General features: G+C 28.7%; 5 protein-coding genes and 1 long non-coding RNA gene across 17 annotated transcripts in view; 4 read left to right on the top strand and 2 right to left on the bottom strand.

Annotated features, from left to right (window-relative positions):
• Positions 1–2,137, top strand: part of LOC130896251 (long-chain-fatty-acid--CoA ligase 6) — a 29,989-nt gene extending 27,852 nt beyond the window's left edge. For all 10 annotated transcript variants that reach the window (XM_057804203.1, XM_057804204.1, XM_057804205.1 and 7 more), the window contains exons 11-12: positions 65–238; positions 348–2,137. In XM_057804203.1, the coding sequence (XP_057660186.1) occupies positions 65–238; positions 348–485 (312 nt within the window). In that variant the 3' untranslated portion in view covers positions 486–2,137. The remainder of the gene's footprint in view (positions 1–64; positions 239–347) is intronic.
• A 1,387-nt stretch (positions 2,138–3,524) lies between these two features.
• On the bottom strand, positions 3,525–4,385 carry LOC130896256 (60S ribosomal protein L34-like). Its single transcript, XM_057804224.1, has 3 exons — positions 4,317–4,385; positions 4,096–4,166; positions 3,525–3,835 (listed from the first exon to the last, which is right to left on the bottom strand). The coding sequence occupies exons 2-3, from the start codon at positions 4,158–4,160 to the stop codon at positions 3,547–3,549; spliced, it is 354 nt and encodes a 117-aa protein (XP_057660207.1). The 5' UTR covers positions 4,161–4,166; positions 4,317–4,385; the 3' UTR covers positions 3,525–3,546.
• A 315-nt stretch (positions 4,386–4,700) lies between these two features.
• Positions 4,701–8,981, top strand: LOC130896134 (guanine nucleotide-binding protein subunit beta-like protein). Of its 2 annotated transcripts, XM_057803946.1 has the most exons (5): positions 4,701–4,938; positions 5,065–5,273; positions 6,509–6,640; positions 7,349–7,632; positions 8,635–8,981. In XM_057803946.1, the coding sequence occupies exons 1-5, from the start codon at positions 4,830–4,832 to the stop codon at positions 8,852–8,854; spliced, it is 954 nt and encodes a 317-aa protein (XP_057659929.1). In that variant the 5' UTR covers positions 4,701–4,829; the 3' UTR covers positions 8,855–8,981. The 2 variants fall into 2 exon arrangements, with proteins under 2 accessions (XP_057659929.1, XP_057659930.1); XM_057803947.1 differs by lacking the exons at positions 7,349–7,632; positions 8,635–8,981 and adding an exon at positions 5,358–5,429 and having other exon boundaries at positions 6,509–6,607.
• On the bottom strand, positions 8,908–11,843 carry LOC130896144 (uncharacterized). The gene is made up of 2 exons (XR_009059529.1): positions 11,675–11,843; positions 8,908–9,431 (listed from the first exon to the last, which is right to left on the bottom strand). It is a non-coding gene; the product is annotated as an uncharacterized LOC130896144 (long non-coding RNA).
• Positions 11,844–12,354: 511 nt separating this feature from the next.
• Positions 12,355–17,075, top strand: LOC130896135 (guanine nucleotide-binding protein subunit beta-like protein). 2 transcript variants are annotated; one of them, XM_057803948.1, is made up of 5 exons: positions 12,355–12,599; positions 12,702–12,910; positions 13,149–13,280; positions 15,265–15,548; positions 16,746–17,075. In XM_057803948.1, the coding sequence occupies exons 1-5, from the start codon at positions 12,491–12,493 to the stop codon at positions 16,963–16,965; spliced, it is 954 nt and encodes a 317-aa protein (XP_057659931.1). In that variant the 5' UTR covers positions 12,355–12,490; the 3' UTR covers positions 16,966–17,075. The 2 variants fall into 2 exon arrangements, with proteins under 2 accessions (XP_057659931.1, XP_057659933.1); XM_057803950.1 differs by lacking the exon at positions 16,746–17,075 and having other exon boundaries at positions 15,257–15,548.
• Positions 17,076–17,360: 285 nt separating this feature from the next.
• The window catches only part of LOC130896130 (homogentisate 1,2-dioxygenase), an 8,130-nt gene continuing 6,866 nt past the window's right edge, over positions 17,361–18,624 (top strand). The window contains exons 1-2 of the mRNA XM_057803939.1: positions 17,361–17,448; positions 18,352–18,618. Of these exons, the coding sequence (XP_057659922.1) occupies positions 17,434–17,448; positions 18,352–18,618 (282 nt within the window). The 5' untranslated portion in view covers positions 17,361–17,433. The remainder of the gene's footprint in view (positions 17,449–18,351; positions 18,619–18,624) is intronic.

The following is an 18,624-nucleotide window of genomic DNA, read 5'->3' as shown; positions in this document are numbered from 1 at the left end:
TGAAGATTTCGAATTGAAGGTAGAGATGGCGCTAACGTTATTTATTTATCGATATTTTTTTTAGTCGTGTATAGTGGGGATTGTAGTACCGGACGTAGACGTAATTAAATGTTGGGCTCACGAGAACGGCATTCCCGGAACACTCAGTATACTATGCAATAATCCCGAAGTCAAACAATTGATTTTAGACGACATGATAACGTGGGGCAAAGAAGCAGGATTAAAATCCTTCGAACAAGTAAATATATATTAAATAATCTATTTTCGCAAATTTATATATATATATATATATATATATATATATATATATATATATATATATATATATATATATAATTTTTTTATAGGTTAAGGATATTTATCTTCACCCAGACAACTTTAGTATTCAAAATGGTTTACTAACACCGACTATGAAGTCGAAACGTCCGCAATTGAAAGCTTACTTTAAGCCCCAATTAGACGATATGTACAGCAGACTAACGTAGATTTTTTTTCTTTAAGATAAATCCTTGTAGCCGTAGAATTATATTAAGCACGTGATTTTTTCCGAAGTTTTATACAAAAAAAATAACGTTTACGAAATTTATTTCTTGAATTTGTAATTTGTTTTATATTATTCCAAAATGTTGCAGACGGAATCCACGCGAAATGTTTAACAGAAAGATGGTGGATAATTGATAATAATTAAAATAACTTACCAGTAGAAATCAGGTTTACACTTGGAACACTATCACTAAAATAACCACAAACTATACATTATCACTATAAATATTTAAAAGAACATTTTTATAAAAATATCGATATTATTTTAATAGTTTAAATAATCAAAAAATTCACTTAGAGCAACTACCTGTTAGTTTACACACACAACACTTTTAGTGGAGACGACAAGAGATGGATGTTGTGACGTAATTTCCGACTACATAACAAATTTTGTGACGTTCAATTTCACGTATATAAATTAGAACATTACTCGACATTATATTTTACTCATTTTAGTAAATAATAAATGGAAATAATAAATAAAAACAATTTTAATTTATCTAAATTGTGAAATATAACATTTTTCTTGTTTATACACGAAATAGTAGGATAGGGACTTGATCAAATTGACAAGAAAATGTTAAGGAAGGAGTTAAGCGGATCAGGAAGGTATTATGTCACTTCCTTGTAAGAAAGATTCTAACTGATGTTTCATATATATTGTTTCCAATAAATTAAAAATGATTTTTTTATCACTTAAGTATGAATTTTGAAAAAAAAACGTATGGATTCTGATCTCATAAAAGATAAATCGTTATAATAACATATATAAATGTGATTACAAAAAAAATATCGAAATAAATAATTTTTGATTATGTAAAATAATTTCAATAGCAATAATTGAAAGAGACCAGTTAAATAGTAAATTTAGCTGTAATAGATCATAACTTGATTTTTATTACAATATCCATATTACTTATATGTATACAGGATGTTATTTAAATCACTGAATAAAATTTTTTGAGTATTCTAATAACTTTATATAACCAAAAAGAAGTGGAAGGAAATTTTTTGCAGGTTTTTCTAAAATTAATATTGGATAAGGCACTGTAAAATATCACCTCTTTTATTACTGTTTCAACTTTTTTTTATCAATTGATGTATGTAAACTTAACATAACTTTCAGTCGCATATGTCAACAAATTTCATGGTTCTAGCCAGGACCGTAATAATATATTTTGGTTTAATTAAAGATGAACAAAATGTGTATTTTGTGTAGAAAATCTATGGTAAACAGATGAAGTATTTAGAAAAATATATTTTATACTAGTTTTTTTTATCAATCACTAATGAAAGACTATAGTTCAATCCACGAGATGCTTATAAATAATGAATCACACTATAAATAAAAAAATTATTTAGTATTAGAATACATCATTTCAGTTTGGGTATAAAATAGAATACTTGCGTCCTTAAACCTTCAGTAGTTTCTCTCGTAAAAGGACGTGAAATAATTTTTTAATATTTTACAATACAAGAAGACCTAAAGCAAAATACTTAGTTAGTACAAGAACTTAAATATTGTTAATAATAGTTTATTTTGTAAGACAATATGTTACACCTGAAAAAAAAGTAAAAACTTATTGTTCAATTAGTTATTTCGTTTTATTGACACATACCATTCCAATTAGAATAATAAAGTATGTTATGATAGTTTTGGAAAACCGGCAACGTCGCTGTATACAAATTAAAATCATACTAGTCATTATAATTGTGTTCAAAACATATTACACTCATAAAAAAATAACATTATTTTCTTTTTTATACACTACTAGTGCCAAAAACGCTTTATAACCTAGTTTCTATTATGAATTCACTAAACGACACTTATTTTTACACAATTTATGTGGCTGGTCATTACCCTCGACAAAGACCATAGTCTAGTTCGTATAAATCCGTGTTTGCCGGCTTTATCTGTCTGTAAAAATTATAGGGAAAAATTACTCCAAATGTAAAAAATTTCTCATCTTTTCAATGATAATTTTATTTGATATATATAAAAAAATATGTTTTTAAGCAAATTATTATTTAAAAATGACAATATAAATAGAAACATACTTAAAAAATGGGTTTATCGAATTTTGAAACTAATAATATTGAAAAACTATTCGTAAATATGGCAACATTATAAATCCAGTTGATTACAAGACCACAGAAATGTTCACCTATCGAGTGTTATATCTATTTGTCACTAGTGTTTAATGTATATGAAAAAAAAAGGAAACCTAAGGAGAGTAGATGTACAGTTGTGGTAAGGTATTACTTATAAGCAACCCAAGAAACACACTATAATCGCTAGAGCAAATAGGAACCAATAATGAATCGAATAAATATGATTTGTGAACATAAACGTATATATAAATTTCAAACTAATGGATCCAACTGTCAGATGTCACTCATAGATCTACTATTCTAGAATAGTAGAGATATTAATTCTAAAACTCAAATTGTGTATAATTTTTAATAAAATAAATATTTTCACTTTTATTTGAAATAATATAACATTTAATATAATAAACATATCTTCATGTAAGCTGCTTTTAACTACGTGTCATTACTTGTAACTAACTTCATTTATAGAGATAGGCGTTGAAACCATAGAATTAATAGTAATAGATATTGAAGTTTATTCAAATGACTGAAATTACGTCGATGTTACAAGTGGTAGGAATAGCAAAAGAGAATAAAAAATTTAGAATTTATTGGCGAGCAGAGGGAGATAACGAGTTGTAATCCGATGTTTTTTCTCTCTTCAACTTACACTATGTCGCTTTTCCCATCAAACTCTATGGTCAAACCATATCCCTACTAAATTCACATTTAATGCTCACTCTAAATCTGTAATGATTCTTGTTTAAAACGTTGCCAGTGTTATTTAATCAAGTTTTAACTTACGAAATTCAATTTTCGTACTGATATCTTTATACAAAACCAATTTTTTTTATATATAATAAAGGAAAATGAGAAATAAAAATAACATATAAATCAAACATTTATTAGGATCTATTTTTTAGGGGCTTTAGTTACAGCTTGTTGTGCTTTAAGAACTTTAACCACGATTTTTTGTTCTTCGATAAGAAAAGCTCTGACGATCTTTTCTTTGACACACTTGTGACACAACACTCCACCGTAAGCCCTTTTTACAGTTTTCTTCCTCCTACATAACCTGGATCTTTCTTGTGGTCTTGCAGGGAGGATACCCCGTAGTTTATCTTTACATTGACCGCATCTCGGGATCTTTTTCGGTTTTTTAAGGTACTGATATACTAATTTACCACCAGGAGTTCGTACACTATAAATAAGCGTTTTGTTACAATGTTATATGGGAAAAATTGAATTTTGGAATATTTTGTTAATATCAGAGATTAACGAACGAATTTGTTGTCGTCAATAAGTTTTTTCAGTACTCTAGCCAAAATATCATCATGGAAATCAATACGATGATAAAATTTATACAAAAACATAACCTCAAGCTATTTGATTATAAAATTTACAAATATTAATAAATAAATTATTATATTAATGAATTTATGTAATTAAAATAGTACTTACATTCGTCTTCTGTTGGATTTTGTGTTATAAGACAATCGTCTTCTAAACACTAATCGTTGAACCATTTTGCTCTAAAACAAATACAAAAACAAATAACAATCTTTTTCATATAATCACTTATATATAGTAAACATTTTTCTCCAACAATTAAAAATAATACAATTTGTTTTAAACTAATAAATAAACGGATGTTTTTAGATTTATTTTTAACTTCTACTAACCTCTTTGAGCTAGAAAATGGAAAAGAAACAACAATAGCGCATGTGTATATAATGACAAATGTAATTGACATTTGACAGTTTATTTGTATTACCAACATATTTTTACAATGTTATTCATTTAAAAATAAAATTATAAATATAAATTAAATTCTAAAATAGTGTTGGTTACTTCTTTTTAATACAACAGACCGTACTTTCCGATTTTATTACACCATTTAAACATATTTAGTTTATCTATGTGTGACATATTCCACTTATTACTATAAGCAAGGAATATTTAAACGATTAAAAATCAGTATTTGAATCATTAATTGATACTAAATTATAATTTCTATATATTTTAGTTTTATGAAATATATTGAGTTGTATTTAGGAACGTACTTGATCACGGAACATACGTTATACAGCTGCGCAATCTGGTAACTGTAAAACACATCCTAAAATTTTTCTTTTTCATTCGAAGGTTCATACGCGAAGGAGTGCTTAGACTAACTTTGTGAAAAAAAATAAGAAATGAACGAAACTTTGCAGCTTAAAGGTACCCTTTTGGGTCATAATGGTTGGGTAACACAAATTGCAACCAATCCTAAATATCCCGATATGATTTTATCGTCATCAAGAGGTAATATATTTTTCAACATATTTCCTCATATATCTTTATAATCTTAGTTTATTTTTAATATATTATTTATTTAATAATTATAATCGTATTATTTGATTCGTTTAAGGGTGATATTTTTTGTTACAGATAAAACGTTAATCGTATGGAAATTGACACGTGACGATACACAATATGGCGTACCCCAAAAACGTTTGCATGGTCACTCTCATTTCATTTCCGACGTTGTACTTTCTAGTGATGGAAATTACGCCCTTTCAGGTTCGTGGGACAAAACCCTCCGTTTATGGGATTTGGCAGCCGGAAAAACTACGAGGAGGTTCGAAGATCACACCAAGGTAAGCGAGTTTGATACATCACAATAAATACTTTTTTTCGTAATTTTTCTTGATATCCAATTACTAATCTAAAATTTGCAACAGCAAGAAGATTTTTTGTTTATTTTTTTTTTAACTTCGATCTTCGTCAGAAGATTATCTTCGACGTAGTTAAATGTAAGTACAAAGTGTTTGTAATTTCCTCAAAAGCGCCAAATTGTGTATTTAATAGCAAGTTGGTTGTCTAGTAGGAATATATTAAATTTTTTCCTGGGTGCGGGCAAAATGTTTTATCTCGTTTTGTTCCTCAATCGGAATTAAAACATTTTTTTAATTACCTGACAAAAACTTGCTTTTTTAAATCATTCTAAATATACCATCAAAACTATTTATTAAAATAACTGTTTTTTGTCATTTTTATGAAAATGTGAAAAAATGTTCTAATCTCAATTATTTTACGTAATTTTTAACCTCAAAACAAACTACTCATTTCGTTTTAAGTTAATAATGTTTTATAGAGTAGATAGTCTTTTTTTCGTCAAAAATTTTTGTTTTTCACATCTTTTTTTTTAGTAAATTGTATTTTAATTTCATTATCCATGTTTATAAACTGAATTTGTTGCTCAAAAACAAAATTTTTCGCATATTTGCTTTTTACATTGCAACTGTAGGAGTAGTTCAAATGTCCCATATGTTAATTCACCTCGTAACTGTTTCTACTACTTTCTTATTCTTCATCGGTGTTTTGATTTTAGTATTTTCCTACTGTGAAAGTAGATTTTCTTATTGCAACTGTAAGAGTAGTTCAAATGCCTTAAAAGCAAATTCATTTCTGCCAGTGTCTACTACTTTCTCATTTCACTTGTTGTTTTGATTATTGTATTTTCGTAGTGTAAAAGTGAGTTCTTCTATTACAACTGTGGGGGTAGTTCAAATGTCCCAAAAGCTGATTCATCTCTCAAACTATTTTTACTACTTTCTTACTCCTTTTCGGTGTTTTGATTCTTATATTTTCCTCCCATGAAAGTGGATTTTCTTACCACTTCCTCATTTCGTTTGCTGTTTTGATTATTGTTTTTTAATATGTAAATTTTTTTATTGCAAATATAGGAGTAGTTGAAATGTCCCATGGGCGATCTGACCTCTAAATTGTATCTTATTGATTTATTTCAAAATTAACACATTTTGATGGTATATTACACATTCAGTTCTAGTTTTTTGTATTTAATTCATTTTTTTCTATTTTTATTGTTTAGGATGTGTTGAGTGTTGCTTTTTCTGTTGATAACCGTCAAATAGTGTCCGGTTCCAGAGATAAGACCATTAAATTATGGAATACGTTAGCAGAGTGCAAATATACGATACAAGATGACGGACATGCCGATTGGGTAAGTTTTACATAGTTTTTCGTATTTAATTATTTGGAATTTTTTTTTCAATTTTCCCATGTGCAGCTTCCATATTTTGACCAAAATTTTGTTTCTACTCAAAAATATTTTGTTTGTGTTCCTGCACTATCTTCTTCTGTTTTCTTTTTTTGATTGTTTTATATATATACAAGGTTTGTCCAAAAGTATCTCGAAATTTTTTCAGCGACATCTGTAGGTCTAACAAGTCAAATATGTGCATTTACCGATTGTTTTAACAGTTTTCTTTTTGTTATTCTTGTATTTTGACTCATCCGAACCATACTGGGACCATAGAAAGTGCAAATGGTAACGTCAAGTATGAAATCTCATGGTTCGGTATCAAATTTTTGTTTCCTTTATCCGTATTAAAAAAATCCCTTCCTTTAAAGCACCAACTTTGCTTATATCATCGAATGCATTGTTGGTTGTTGCCAGGAAGGAGATAAAATTTAATTCAAGGGTGTGAGTATTAACAAAAATCGATGTTAATTGCTCTTCAATCTGAATTAAAACAATAAGAGATGTTTTTGCTCATTAATTGTTGTCGAATTTCGAAATAATCCACAGATTTTGGTCACAAATATATTAGCCTCCATTTTGAATTAAAAAATATCGAAATTATTTCATATAAATATTGCATTGAATTGAACAACTTTTTTCAGTCTATTTATAATTGGATTATTACAGGTTTCGTGCGTAAGGTTCTCCCCTAATCACGCCAACCCCATAATAGTATCCGCCGGTTGGGATAGGGTAGTCAAAGTATGGAATTTGACTAATTGTCGTTTGAAAATCAACCATTCCGGTCACACCGGTTACTTGAACACCGTAACCGTTTCGCCTGATGGTAGTTTATGCGCCAGCGGTGGTAAAGATTGCAAAGCAATGTTATGGGATTTGAACGATGGTAAACATTTACATACCCTCGACCATAACGATATTATAACTGCTTTGTGTTTCTCACCGAACAGGTATGTTGATATATTTTTTTTAAATAATCTTAGCCGTGAGGCTCCATAAGTACCCAATGTCCTTGTAGATAAAGAGCTTATTGAAATTTTCGTTGTTTAGTGTTAGTGTAATGAATAGTGAAAGTGTTTAGTGAATTTGTGTTGTCATGTGATCTAATATACAAAACAGTATATCAGGGATCAAATTCATTATTACAATGACCAAAACTGAATTTCTACCCTATTCGCTGCATTTAACCCTGTAGGGTTATTTTGTATTTACAAATTTGAAAAAAACGGCGCAGAAGTTGATTTTTCAAAATACTGATGAATTTTGATCCTATTTAGCCTCGTAGGGTTAATTTCTGATCAGGAGTGTGAAAATTAGTGCAGTAATATAGGATTTTCCAAAACATGAAAATTATTGGTGAAAAAAATTAACCAGTTTACAAATCCCAAATTATAATGATCAAAATTGATAATTTTCTATCCTATCATTAGGATTATTTTCTGTTCAAAAACTTGAAAAAATGATGCAGTTATATAGGAATTTCTAAAATATAATAATTATGTGATCAAAACAGTATAACAAGGTATTAATCCCTTATTAAAACATTAAAAAACTTATGACTTTTGACCATATTGTCAAATTTAACTCATTAGGGTTATTTTCTGAATTTGAAAAAATGACGCAGCGGCATAGGATTTTCCAAAAATGCAAAAGTGAAAGCGGCTATTTTGCACAAATAGAAAAAATTGTGTTGAACAAGAAAATTTTAGTTTTCTTTTAGTTTCGTTGGGTATTTTTGGAACTTCCCTGGCATTGTGAAAGTGAAAATGTGGTAAAAGATAAAATATATGTCACATTTTTTCAAATATTTTTCAAATGATGTATAAACTTTTAACCCCTTGATGTATCTATGAGAGGTTAGCGGATATGGGGCTGATTATTAAAAAAAATATATCATTTTGTACAGATTACCCAATTTACGTTTTACAAATTCGTCTAAATTTAAATTCCAGATATTGGTTATGTGCCGCATTCGGACCTTCGATTAAAATTTGGGATTTGGAGAGCAAAGAAATGATCGAGGAACTAAAACCGGAAGTCGTGTCGCAAAACGCCAAAGCCGAACCACCCCAATGTTTATCTTTGGCGTGGTCCACGGATGGACAAACTTTATTCGCTGGTTATTCCGACAATACCATAAGAGTTTGGCAGGTGAGCATATCTGCTCATTAAGATGTTACCTTAAGGACAGTTTTTTTTATATATAATAAAAAGACTACGAGAGATTCAGTTTTTTTTTATTTATTTTGATAAATCCTCAAATTTGTTCAAACTGTGATAATAAATCCATTTTTGTTAAGTTTTCGTTTTTCATTTATGGCTACTTGATATTAGTTCGTTGAACTACTCGTTCGTTATTTATTTGCAGGTACGTCTTATCGCTTCATTTGAACTACTACTTCATTGTTTCTTTACAGCTACTTCGTGTCTGTTCATTTGAACCACTAGTTTATTATTTCTTTGCAGCTACTTTGTGAGGGTTCATTTGAACTACCAGTTCATTGTTTCTTTACAGCTACTTCGTATCAGTTCATTCGAACTACCGATTGGATTAAACTGTCTTGAATTGGAAAGAGTAGAGAAAAATTTGAAGCAAAAATAATTTTTTGATGGAACGAGTTGTTTACATGCAGTATTATCCATTATTTAGTAAAGAATCATCCAAATGTCTTGGAATCAATAGGGCTTAGTAGATAACCTTCATCTAGTTAAAAATACCCTTAAATACAAAAATTCGTAGATTTTTGACCTAAAACAAAAATATTTCTGAGGAGGTGGATAGAATGGTACCTGATACCATAACCAAAATGACTGATTATATTTTGAACAGTTTTTACATTTCCCTCCCTTTTTTTGTCTCTATTCGATTTGCAGTTTCACACAGTCTCTTCGTAGCGGCTCATTTGAACTACTACTTTATTTTGAATTTTCAGCCTTTTCGGGTCTGTTCTTTCGAACTACCATCTATCTTAATTTAGGAAAAAAGTCAACAATATCAAAGAAATGAGATTTTTGTATTTGGTAAAATATTCATCCAAATATACCCCTACCCAATGATTTAATGTTGTTCATTAAAATTTGTTTACAAAATCGACATTTTTACATCTTTTTCTTCATGTTTATTTCATATTTTTTTGAGTTTTCGTTCAGTATTCACAGCGAATTTGTAACTGTTCAGTTAAACTACTGATTCGTTTTAAATCTACAACCATTTCTCTGTTGTCGATTCATTTGAACTAATGGCTGGATTTAATGATCTAAATGCAAAAAATCACAATAATTTGAAGAAAAACAAGCAGTTTATAGTAAAATGAGTCATTTATATACAGAACTACCCGTTGTTTAGTAAAGAATCGTCCAAATGTTTTCGAATCGATAGAGTTTAGTATGTAACCCTTCATCTAATTAAAAATAAAAGGAAATTTCATCGGATTCTGACCCAAATTGAAGATACTTTTCCTTATCTAGCTTCTTGGTGGTTAATGATTGAAATAATCTGTGGAAGTGGATAAAATGATACCCCTAATATACCTACCAAAACAATTTAATATTATTTTAAACTTTTGTGTATTTTTTCCTTTCACATTTGAGGCTACTTCATATCGATTCATTTGAACTACTAATTCGTTTTAAATTTGCAACGGTTTCGTGTTGGTTCATTTAAGCTACTGATTGGTTTTAATGATCTAAATGGATAAAATACACAACAAATTGAAACAAAAATGAGTCATTTATATACAGTATTACTCAGCACTATCTAATTTTTTTAGTGTAAAATACAATTAACCCAGATACCTTTAGGTCAACATTACTATGTTTTTTTTACATTTTCTTACCTTTTTCGTTATAATTTCAAAGCTACTTCGTATCGGTTCATTTAAACTACTCGTTTGTTATAAATCCGCAGATATTTCTCTCAAGTCGGTTCATTTGATCTACCAATTGGATTCAACCATCTAAATGGATAAAATACACAATTTCGAAATGGGGAACATAATTTTCATTTAAATGAGTCTTGTACATACAGTATCAATTTTTTTATGAAATGTTCATCAAAATTCACCCCTGATTTACTTGACACAATTATTTGATAATATTTTTTCTGCAATACATTTTTTGCATATTTTTCTTCCTGTTCATTCCAAATTTGTTTCAGTTCATTTGACATTCCCTTTAGTTTTAAATTTACAGCTGTTTCGTTCACATCTGTTCGTATGAACTACTAAATGGATGTAATGCTCTTAATTGAAAAAACACAAAGGTAAGAAACTGTTTTTGTAAAATTAGTCATATATATCAGTATTATCCATTATTTAGGTAACATTCATCCAAATGTCTTCTAAGTGGATAGAATTTAGTATTAACCCTCCATCTATTTTCCAAGCCCTTTTGCATTAAACCTTGATGTAGAGCTACTTATTTTTATCACTTTCCCCTATTCCTTCAAAAAATACCCTTATTCAACACCTTAGTGCTAACTTTGAAGACGACTCTACAAATTAACACCAAAAAGTAGTTAAAATGGTGGTTGTTACCCTTATCACAAAAATGTGATAAGATTCGAAAATATTTTAGATAAAATCGAAGGTTTTCCGTTGGCTCGAAATCTTTTCTAGTCCCTTTTGTACCAATTTCTTCTCCCCCTTTTCACCCTCCATTTGTTCTATCTTTTGCCATATTTTCTCACCAGGTCCTTTATTGGCCTCTCTATTATTAATCTGTCTGCATTTATTCTTATATTCGCCTGCTTAGGGGTTGAATGGACGTTTAAATCCTTTTATACATTTCTTCCAATATCTTTTACATTGTTCGTAAGTTTTTCCTTTTGACCCCCAGTTCACTTGTTTATTCGATTTCCTTCGAAACCGATTTGATTCATCATCATATTTTCCTTTTATACACTTTTTGAGATGTATCTCAAGAGTTCCCATCCCTTTTTTAATAATTAAAACACAAATATTTACAGATTTAATAACAAATACTCATATTTACCTTTTTATCGTGCACTGTAAGATAATTTAGTTGAATACTAATCGCTGTAATGTTTTACCATGAAACAACTAGAAATCTAAAATTTATAAACTCAAGTCTCTTCAACTTTTATAAAATAATTGGATATTTTGAATTATTCAACTTCGTAAATGATGATAATTAAATTGACAGTTTGGAATATAGCAGTGTTACCAATATAACATTCTGGACGTAATTCCTTTGCTTAAAAAAAACCTTAATTACAACCCTAGAAATCACTAAAAAGTTACTAGATTGAGTAAAAGGATAAAAAACAAACAATGAAATTATACATTCTAGAAATTTATTTTCGAAAAAAATAAGAAAGTTAAAAAAACATTAACAAATATATATAATTATTTCGAAGGAATTATTTTATTCGAATATGTCAAAAGTGCTGTGTAAAACCGGCTTTCATCTAATCAACAAAGTTGCCAACTTAAAATAATATTAAATTTAGGTTTGAAAACAGAGCTCAAATGTTATTTTTATTTCAAAAAATTACTACGTTTAAACCATAGATAAAATCAGTATTTATAAATAATTCTTATAAATACGTATAAATTTGGAAATACTTTAAACCAATGAGTTTGAAAATCAAATTCTTATAAAATATTTCGTATATTTATAACGAAATTATAAACATTGGAAACAATATATCCGGAACGTACTTGACCATGAAACATTTCTCATATCGCTTGTACACATTTGCTGAGATAAGCAATAAACAAGGCATTTTATTTTTAATTTTTTTATCTAATGGTATAAAGTAGAAGTATAATATCGACATAAAAAAATATGAGCGAAACTTTGCAACTTAGAGGTACCCTTTTGGGTCACAATGGATGGGTAACGCAGATAGCAACAAATCCCAAATTTCCCGATATGATAATATCAGCATCAAGAGGTACATAACGTTTTTTATTATTATTAGTAAATCGAATCCAATAATTCCTCCCGTAAATATTTATCGTATCAAACTATTTACACCATAAAAATTTTCCTATAGACAAATCTATAATTATATGGAAATTGACACGTGACGATACACAATATGGCGTACCCCAAAAACGTTTGTACGGTCACTCTCATTTCATTTCCGACGTTGTACTTTCCAAGGATGGAAATTTCGCTCTTTCTGGTTCTTGGGATAAAACACTTCGTTTATGGGATTTAGTTGCGGGAAAAACTATAAGGAGATTCGAGGATCATACGAAGGTAAGTAAATTTGTATTTAACCTCAAAATTCGTTTTGTTTGGAAAATATATCGGTTTAAATAGCTACTAATCCGCAATTTTGAAACAGCTAGAAGATTTTTTGTTTATTTTTTTTTAAATTCGATCTTCGTCGGAAAATTATATTCAGTAAGTACGTAAATTTGTGAGTTTGATAGAAAGTTTGTTATTAGGTATGGATTTATTTATTTTTGTTACACTTTGTATTGTTTCACTACAGGATGTGTTGAGTATTGCTTTTTCCGCTGATAACCGTCAAATAGTGTCCGGTTCGAGAGATAAGACCATTAAATTATGGAATACATTAGCAGAGTGCAAATATACGATACAAGATGACGGACATGCCGATTGGGTGAGTAACATTTCTATAATTTCGTAATTCAAGATTCCAATTATATAAAATTGTTTATTTTTCTAATATTTCATTATTTTATAAATGCTTTTCGTGTTTGTCCAACTTTAGTATCATTGTATTAATAATTTCACTATTTTGTTGATGTTTTTCGTATTTTATTAAATATTTTACTATTTTATTGATCGCTTCAATATTTTATCAACATTTTCATATTTATGTTATTATTTTATCAACCATTTCACTGTTTTATTGATATTTTTCTGATTTTACCAACTATAGAATCATTTCATCGATTATTTTACTATTTATTGACATCTTCTCAACTATAGTATCGTTTTATTGAATATTTCACTATTTTAGTAATATTTTTTTTATTTTATCAACTATATTTTCTATCTATCTATATTTTCTATAATTTCATCAATTCTTTTAATGTTTTATTGACATTTTCTCAACTATAGTATTTTATTGATTTTTTTCTAATTAATTCCAACTATAGTTCAATTTCCTTGAAGGTAATTATAGCATTGAATATTTCACTATTTTATTGATTTTTTTAAATTAGTTCCAATTATAGTTTAATTTTTTTGACTTTTTGTAACTATAGCATAGTTTCATTGGATATTTCACTATTTTATTGATATTTTTCTGATTTCACCAACTAAAGTATGATTTCATTTAATATCATCATGAATATTTTTTCTACTAAATATTTCAAATAGTAATAAACAAAATGAGTTATTATCGATTTTTTTGGTTTCCGTAACAGTTTATAATCATATTAATCATAATTTGTTCAAAAAATTTTGGATTAATTGCGAATATGGCATTATCAAAAATTGATATACGAATTTATTTTTGTATTTAAAAATATAGAAAGAACAAGATTTAACGGTTTTTATTTACTTACCTGAAAGAGAACATAACCAAAAATCTTCTAAAAAATCACTAGAACACAATACGGATATAAAATATTTAAAAAAACACAGCTAAAAGCACAACAAACTGTATAAAATATAAACATAACCTCGAAACGCGAAATTTCGTTTATATTAGTTTACCCAAATCACATGATTCAATATGAAGTAAACAATTTCGAATTGGGAATTGAAATCCTGGACATTTTCGTTTTATTACGATTAAATCCGTTTCTATCTTGACACAAAAAAACTTTCATTTGGTTAATGAAACCAATTATTGCGTTTTAATAATTTCATTAGTCATTAAATCGTTAAAAAAATCTAATTAAACGTAAATTTGAAATTATCACTTGTCAAACACATCATATAAAACAAAACTGAATCTCCTCACTCTTCTTTTTTCACATTATGTCAACTTGTAACATAGACAAACATAGAACAAAACTATAGAGCTAAATCCGCTTATTTATATCACGACAGTATTTAAATCAAGTACAAGTGAATGAATTTGCTGTTTGATTATTGCAATCAACTAAGTCAAATTACAGGGGGAACAAAAAACTTTATAATCTAATAAATCAAAAATAAAGGATAAAAGATAAAATAACTGCAAAATGTACTTTAAAGCTTTAAGTTACTACATAATTTCATGAACGGTTTGCCATACTGGGAAATTTTTGACAGTTTTACCACATCGTGTCAATTTTTAACATAGACAAACAGAGAACATATAATAAAATTATAGAAATAAATCCGCTTACGTCTGTAAGAATTTGAATCAGGATATAAGTGAACGGTGTTGCCACGTGATTTTTACATTCAACTAAGTCAAATTTACGGGAAAATTAAAAAGTTAATTATATAATAAATAGAAGATACAACGAAAAATAACTTCACAATGTACTCTGAAAAGTTTATTAAGCTTTAATGTCTGTACAACGACGCCATATTGGAATATTTTTGACAGTTTCTTATGAAGGTTAATTGATTCTAATAAAAGAAAATGTTTAATAAAGAGGTTGTGTTTGTATTTAATCGGATTCAATGACTAAGTATTACAGGTGTCGTGCGTAAGGTTCTCCCCTAATCACGCCAACCCCATAATAGTATCCGCCGGTTGGGATAGGGTAGTCAAAGTATGGAATTTGACTAATTGTCGTTTGAAAATCAACCATTCCGGTCACACCGGTTACTTGAACACCGTAACCGTTTCGCCTGATGGTAGTTTATGCGCCAGCGGTGGTAAAGATTGCAAAGCCATGTTATGGGATTTGAACGATGGTAAACATTTACATACCCTCGACCATACTGACGTTATTACCGCCATGTGTTTCTCACCAAGCAGGTATGTCGATATATTTTTTTTTAAATAATCTTCGCCATGAGGCATGAGAAAATATGAATATTAGAAATGTGTCATTCTTCAAATATACAGGGTCTTCTATAATTACGATTTTTTATTTATTTCTGCCAGTAAATTGTTTGTACGTAGAATTCGATTTCAAAAGCAACGGCAACGATGTAAACTTCTGTCAAATTATTATCCACAGAACAATGAAATTCAAAATGTTGGTTGTTTTGTGGATGTGAACTGCGGTGTTGTCAGATTTAATATTTGTATTGGTGTTTCCGTTTTTATAAAGTAACAGTTTTTACCTGAAACAAGTTCACCGTGGCAACAATGTAAAGTTTTGTCAAATGATTTTTTACTTTTGTTGTGTGGATGTGAAGTGCAGTGTTGTCAGATTTAATATTTGTATTGGAATTTCTGTTTTTATGAAGTAACAGTTTTCAACTGAAACGAGTTCAACGTGGCAACAATGTAAAGTTTTGTCCAATTATTTTTTTTCGTTTGTTGTGTGAATTACAGTGTTGTCAGATTTAATATTTGTATTGGCATTTTAATAACGTAACAATCAATTTTTACCTGAAACGAGTGCTAAGTGGCAACAATGTAAAGTTTCGTCAAATTTTTTTTCACGTTTGTGTGAATGCGAGTTGCAATTTATTTTTTACGTTTGTTTAAGTTCTTAGGTGTAATTTGCGATGTTTCGGATTTGCATATTAATATTAGAATCTTCTCTCTTACGTCAACAAAATTTCCAACATGACAACGATGTAAACTTCTGTCAAATTACTATTCACAGAACAATGACATTTTGAATGTTGGTAGCCGTGTAGTTGTGACCTGCAGTGATGCCAGATTTAACAATTGCATTAGAACTTCTTTTTCTTCGACTTTCAAGCTCCAAAATTCGACATTTTGAATGTCTATTTGTTAAGAGCTGAGCAATTGTATAAAATTTTTGAATTTTTTCTGTTTATCGAATCCCCTGTTCCAAATATTTCGTAAATTTTTATTCATTATTTTTTTTTTCGAAATAAACGATAGACATTTTTTCCGTGACTAACCGGAAAAAATTATAACGTGGCAACAATGTAAAACATCTGTCATTTCATTCGTTCGTCAACTGTCAAAAATATGAGATATTGACATTGTACTGAAAAAATACAGGTGGAATATTGTGACTTTTAATTTCAGAACGTGGCTCTGTGTTGCCTTCGGACCTTCGATTAAAATCTGGGATATCGAAAGCAAAAAAATGATCGAGGAAGTAAAACCGGAAGTCGTGTCACAAAACGCCAAAGCCGAACCACCCCAATGTTTGTCTTTGGCGTGGTCCACAGATGGACAAACATTATTTGCAGGTTATTCCGATAATATCATAAGAGTTTGGCAAATGAGCATATCTAATTCTTAAAGACAATTTTTTTTTATAAAATAAAGACTGAAAAAAATTGTTTTCTACTTTAATTTTGATAGATTCTAAAGCTTGTTAATCTTATGATAATAAATTGATTTTTATATTGATTCGATTTTTATTTCCCCCAAATTCACTATATATTTTGATCAAATGGTGTGTATTGGTGCTTAAAGGATGAAAATTTAATTAAAAAAATACTTTTCTTCAATCAATCACCCTGTAATTATTGATCAAAATTGAAAATTACAAAGAAATCCTAGTAAGTAAATTTTTAGATCACACTGTATATTGTTTTGAAGAAAACATATTCAATGGAATAATAAAATTTTGTAATCCACCTTAGGCTATCAAAGATTTGTTTAAAAGTCAAATAATAATGATAATAATGTTTATTTAAAAGTTTAATTACGACAAAAGTGATTTAAATAAGTAGTTTCTAACGAATAGTCAGTGTAGAAAGCAAAAATGGCTGAACTACGAGTAAGTATAAGCCATAAAAATATTTTAAAATAGTTACCCCAAATATATAAATGATATTTTAAAAATTCCAGATGAAAAACTGAATTTATTTCAACACTTTTATATTTAAAATAATTTTCACTTAACGAAACTTAAAGCACAATTCCACAACGGTAAATAACTTTTAAAACACAATAACCTTCATATGACCACGAATCTTCTTTTTTAACGGTGCTAGAGGCAACGTCTCTATAAATAATTAACAATTTTTTAGATAAAATTCTCTTCTTTATAAAATAACTAAACTTTACTATTCTAAATCGTTTGCAATTTTGACAGTTTCACAATATAAGAATTATAAGTTAAATCAATACTAGAGTATTTAATGTTCTTAGCGCTACAAAATCGTGACATCCGTTTGCGGCGTTGTCGGGTACATTACTATCAAAATCAAATAATTGTGTTAAAATTTCTTATTTTGATCGTCTCTACTTTATATAAATAATTAATTATTATTCCTTATAATTAAAAATTATTACTTCTATTTGTTTTTAGTTAATTCGATTATCACAATAGCGACGTAAAATATGGCATTAACTGAATGAAATTAAAACGTGACAACTATGTCGTATGTTTATGAATTTATTTTTTCTTTACACATATTAGGTTAATTTGTAGAATACGAAACAAAAATAATTTTTTCTGATTGTATAAATTGATTTTAAATTGTTAAAGTTTACATCGGAAGGTCTTATAATATTTCTAAAATCAGACTACATATACGAGGGGCTTCCAAAATATTTATAAATAGTAATAGGTGGTATTTTGGAAAGTAATAACGATAAACATGAGGGTGGTTCAAATAAGAACCGGAATTTTGCTATAAAAAAATATATAAATCGATGATCACGTTTTGACTTATAGTATTTGAGCGGTTTCGGTTCGGAGTTTTGTTCAGAGGATCCGAGATGTCCGGGATCTATACCAAAGGACCAAAATAGTCCGCAGAAATGTCCGTACGGTTTATATGCCGAACAACTTTCCGGTACGGCTTTCACCGCTCCCAGATCGGAAAATAAACGATCTTGGTTATATAGAATAAGACCTTCCGTATCACACGAACCTTTTCAACCGATTAAAAATAGTGACGTCACTCACAATTGGTCCGAAGAAGAACCCAATCCGAATCAAGTAAGT

This window comes from Diorhabda carinulata, chromosome 7, assembly GCF_026250575.1.
Source record: "Diorhabda carinulata isolate Delta chromosome 7, icDioCari1.1, whole genome shotgun sequence".
In the NCBI taxonomy this organism is placed as follows: domain Eukaryota; kingdom Metazoa; phylum Arthropoda; class Insecta; order Coleoptera; family Chrysomelidae; genus Diorhabda; species Diorhabda carinulata.
The sequence above is the reverse complement of the archived record's forward strand: the minus strand, read 5'-3'. Positions and strand labels throughout refer to the sequence as shown.